The sequence below is a fragment of the Phytophthora cinnamomi genome (genome assembly GCF_018691715.1).
Source record: "Phytophthora cinnamomi strain GKB4 chromosome Unknown Contig11, whole genome shotgun sequence".
NCBI classification, from domain to species: domain Eukaryota; phylum Oomycota; class Peronosporomycetes; order Peronosporales; family Peronosporaceae; genus Phytophthora; species Phytophthora cinnamomi.
This window is the reverse complement of record NW_027150944.1, coordinates 119,233-123,214: the sequence shown is the minus strand read 5'-3', so window position 1 is coordinate 123,214 and position 3,982 is coordinate 119,233. Positions and strand designations below refer to the sequence as shown.

The following is a 3,982-nucleotide window of genomic DNA, read 5'->3' as shown; positions in this document are numbered from 1 at the left end:
AAAATCATGATTAGTACTATTCACAGTTCGTAGAACTGTGTATTATGTACTGATTTTCTGACCAACTACACGGGTTGCCTGTCACGCTTGTCACGCTACCGGTATTTTTCTACACAACTGACACACTAACTTTCATGGGGGACTTAGTCACAGCCGGTATCGGTATCGATACCGGTTCCCGCACACCACTGCCACACCAATTTGAATGTACACAACTGACACACCACCGATTGACACACGCCCCGGGTGTCACATCGGTGACGGTACTGACATTCACATTCATTCACATCGAAAGGCCACAGGGGACATCGACCAACTCCTCGACCCCCCGCCTTCCCTCGCCTCGCCTCAGCACTCGATGGGCGGGCTCATGAACACAGAAACTCAATGCGGTGACGTGGATGGGCATCCCATTATTTGTATTGACGGGAAAAAAATTCAACTTGCTTCGATCGAGCTGCACCATTGCTAGCTCTAGCGAGGCGGTCAGTTCGGAATTGCTGGGCAAGCGGACGATGGAAAGCAGGAAAAGAAATCGCGACGACGGCGATGGAAGTGCTGATGAGTGCGACCTTTTAAAGCACCTGGATGATACGCGTCAACAGGAACTAGACCGCTGGAATCAAGACCGCTGCAAAGCTCGTCGACAGGATTCGGCTTTTGGGAGCACTACAGGTCGTGAAGCAGGAGCTGATAGAATGCAGGACACCGAGCGTTGCGATGGTGTTGTAGGCACCACACCGTCGGCTGCTCAAGTTTTCTGTGCGCTATGGAGACAAGTACATGACGAGCTAGTCCGCCAGAGTGCAGGTGAGACCTCGGAGCCGTTGCGTGTCTCAAATGCAGCGGCTGTGAATGGGGTGGATGGTGACGAAGGCTGCACCAGTGATGATTCCGGTGGTGACGATCTACTTGCGCTCTTGGATGATGCGCGGCGCAAGAAGTTACAACGACTGCGGCAACGACGCTGTCGAGCGAAGCGCAAAGCTTTGCAGGCGGGTATGGCATCAATGTATAACGTTCACGCTGACGAGGTTATGGATACTGGTGAAGGCGTAGGTGGCGCAGGTGGAAGCGGCGATCAAGTGCTGGATGTTGGTGGACGTACGGGGAGTGGCTGCTGTGACTCGTTGTGTGGAGCACGCTGTCGAGGTAAGCGCAAAGCTCTGCAGGTGGACTCGATTCCAGTGGAAACTGTTGGCGCTGACGAGATTGTTGATGACGAGGAAGGCGTAGATGGCGATGCTGGGAGTGGTGATCAAGTGCTGGATAACGGTGAACAAGAGCGGCGCAGTGGTCGTGAAGCGTTGCGTCGACAACACCGTTGTGGAGGTAATTTCACTGCGGCGCAGGCCTGTACGTCGCCAATGGATTCCGTTAACGCTGACGAGATCATGGATAGCGATGAACGCGTAGGTGATGCTGCAACAAGTGGAGGTTTTGGATGACCAGAGACGCGAAAGGGGGCAGCGAGTACGCCACCGATCTACCCGAGGCAGTTGTGTTGCGTATGAAAACGAGAGACCTCAAGCTGATTTTGACAATGAACTTACCGTGGAAGAGAGAAAACGGTGCTTGAAAGGGCTCCGGCAAGCATTGAGCGCTGAAGGAATGGATGAGTGCGTGTGTACCGCATGTGACCGACTGGTGTTGCTGTGCGAATCGCAACGGGTGGATGGTACGGATGTGTGCTACCTCGGCAAGATGTAGAAGGCCCTCAGAGTACACGAATCGGATCTGCCGCCGACAGCTCTGTTAGATCAGTATCGATGTCCAGAAAGTTTAATGGAGCTACAAGGTGCTTGGATTTCTCCTCGCGGATTAAAAACTTACACAGATGAGCATGACTGTCAACACATTTGGCTTACCGTTTGCAAAGAGTGTGATCGTTCAATTCAGCGCGGGCAGCTCCCTAGGTTTGCAATAACAAACGGATTTTTTGTGGGGTGTCTTCCTCTCGATCTTCAGCAGCTCTCGGTCCCGGAACGATGTATGACTCAACTGGCAAACATCGTCGCGATGACTCGTGTAATGCGTGGCGGACTCCATCGTTGCATACGATCTCACTGTATTGCTTTCGACTGCACTCCAGGGCCTCCTGTGTCGCTACTTCCACGATCACTGGAAACTGTTGGGCCGGACCGAGTAGTTATGGTTGGGGAGTTTACAGCAGCGCAGGTGGAGCAAGTACGCAAGATGCAACGTGTTCGAAGCAAACAGGTTCGAGATGCGTTTTCATTTTACAAAATAAACAACCACCTTTACGCAAGCATTGTTGAAGATGAGGATGTCACTAGCGGTGCGTACACGGATGCTCGTGTGGAAAGGGCGTTCGTCGAATACGTGGCTGATCCTGGTGGTAGACTAAATCATGACATGGACAAAGAGCAAGAAAATATTCGTGGAGACACAGACGCTTGGCGCGTACTAAGCGAAATCAACGAATGCAGCATACTTGAACGGCGAATTGGATTATCAGACGACGGAACTCCTGCTCAAGTTCAAGAGCATCCTATCGTTCCCGACGGTGGTGATAGTGGTGATAACAAAGAACGTGAATTTGAGATTCGGAGATCGAATCACTTGGCAAACGACATATCTGGCACATTGTTAGCGCGCGTGTTCTCACACTTGTTTCCTTTTGGGCGAGGGCATCCCGGTGAGCAGCGGAAAGTTCATGTATCGGTGCTAGAGTGTGTCAAGCGTTACACGATGCTTAGCGAACGACAGTTTGCGAGGGATGAGCTTTTTACTCTAGTTGCTTTTGACAGAATCTCGTTGAAGAACATGTACCTGCAGAACCACATCCGTTGCCAACGTTTCCCGCATCTCCTGGAGGGCTATGACAAACTGAGCAGCGAACAATTGGGGAAGGCGCTGCTTGAAAATGAACGGCGACTTCAAGGCTGCTTACCGTGGAAACCTGGTGCTGACTCTGTTGCACAAAAATTTCTTAAGACTGTTGAGATTGGATCCCGAGCGGTGTGGGGGAGTAACGCAGAGCGGTCCCAATTCCGCCATAAGGCCTTTGCTTACCAAACTAGATTTGGGCAGCCAGCGTTATTCGTCACGCTGACACCCAACACAGACAATTCGTTGGTGTTGGCGCAGTACACTGAATATCTTCGGTTGAAACACTATTTGATTTACTTGATGCTCAACTACCAAGTAAAGCGGAGCTACGAGAAGCTAGCAGAAGTAACGATTGCGCATTGACACGCCTATTCATGAGGCAACTTGATTCATTTATCAAGTACGCACTAGGAATCGATCCACGGACCAAGAAGCGGCTATCCTTTCGTGGACTACTTCGCGATGTCAAGGCATATTTCGGGATGGTGGAAACTCAGGGGCGTGGCACGTTGCATATTCATTTTCTGATTTGGCTCAACAATTGCCCGCCCAATTCAGCTGCTGTGAACGCAATCCTATCATCACCGGAAGGATCCTTTTTCCGAGCACGTGTGGCATCCTACGCTAACAGTATTGTTAGGAACGACTTACCTATTGCACTGGACATATGCGGCTGCTCAAATTGTGGAGCATCCTTTGAAGACCTTGTTGGACTACCGATCCCAGACTTGGCTAGAAAAGACCCACAAGATTGTGCTCGTAGAGCGCGTGTTCGGGTCAAACCTAGAGAACCCATGTAACGGGGTTACACGTACAAGTGGCTACAAGCCACTTGCGAATTTAACAGATAGGATATCTGTTAAAGTTTTAGATACTTCCTCACCTTGGTGTATGCCACACCAATGGATACATTGAAGTGGGCCACCACAATGAGTGGTCCACACCTACCCAAAGATCATATTGGTAGAAAGCAGCATCTTTCTACCAATTAGAGACGTGCATATTGGCGGGGCTCTGACAGCCAGCCGCTGTCAACCCCTTTCATAGATGATAAACAATTTTTAGCAGTTTTGGGAGGAAGATCAATTTACAAACAATACAGTTCTCATTTTACCTAATCTAAGTCACT

The 3,982-nt window shown here is 50.3% G+C and overlaps 1 protein-coding gene across 1 annotated transcript; it reads left to right on the top strand.

Annotated features, from left to right (window-relative positions):
* Positions 1–515: 515 nt before the first annotated feature.
* IUM83_18897 (uncharacterized protein) lies at positions 516–1,416 on the top strand (the record flags this gene model as incomplete). Its single annotated transcript, XM_067943920.1, has 3 exons — positions 516–1,152; positions 1,231–1,332; positions 1,403–1,416. 3 exons carry the CDS (start codon positions 516–518, stop codon positions 1,414–1,416), a joined length of 753 nt encoding a protein of 250 aa, XP_067798045.1.
* Between the last annotated feature and the right edge of the window lie 2,566 nt (positions 1,417–3,982).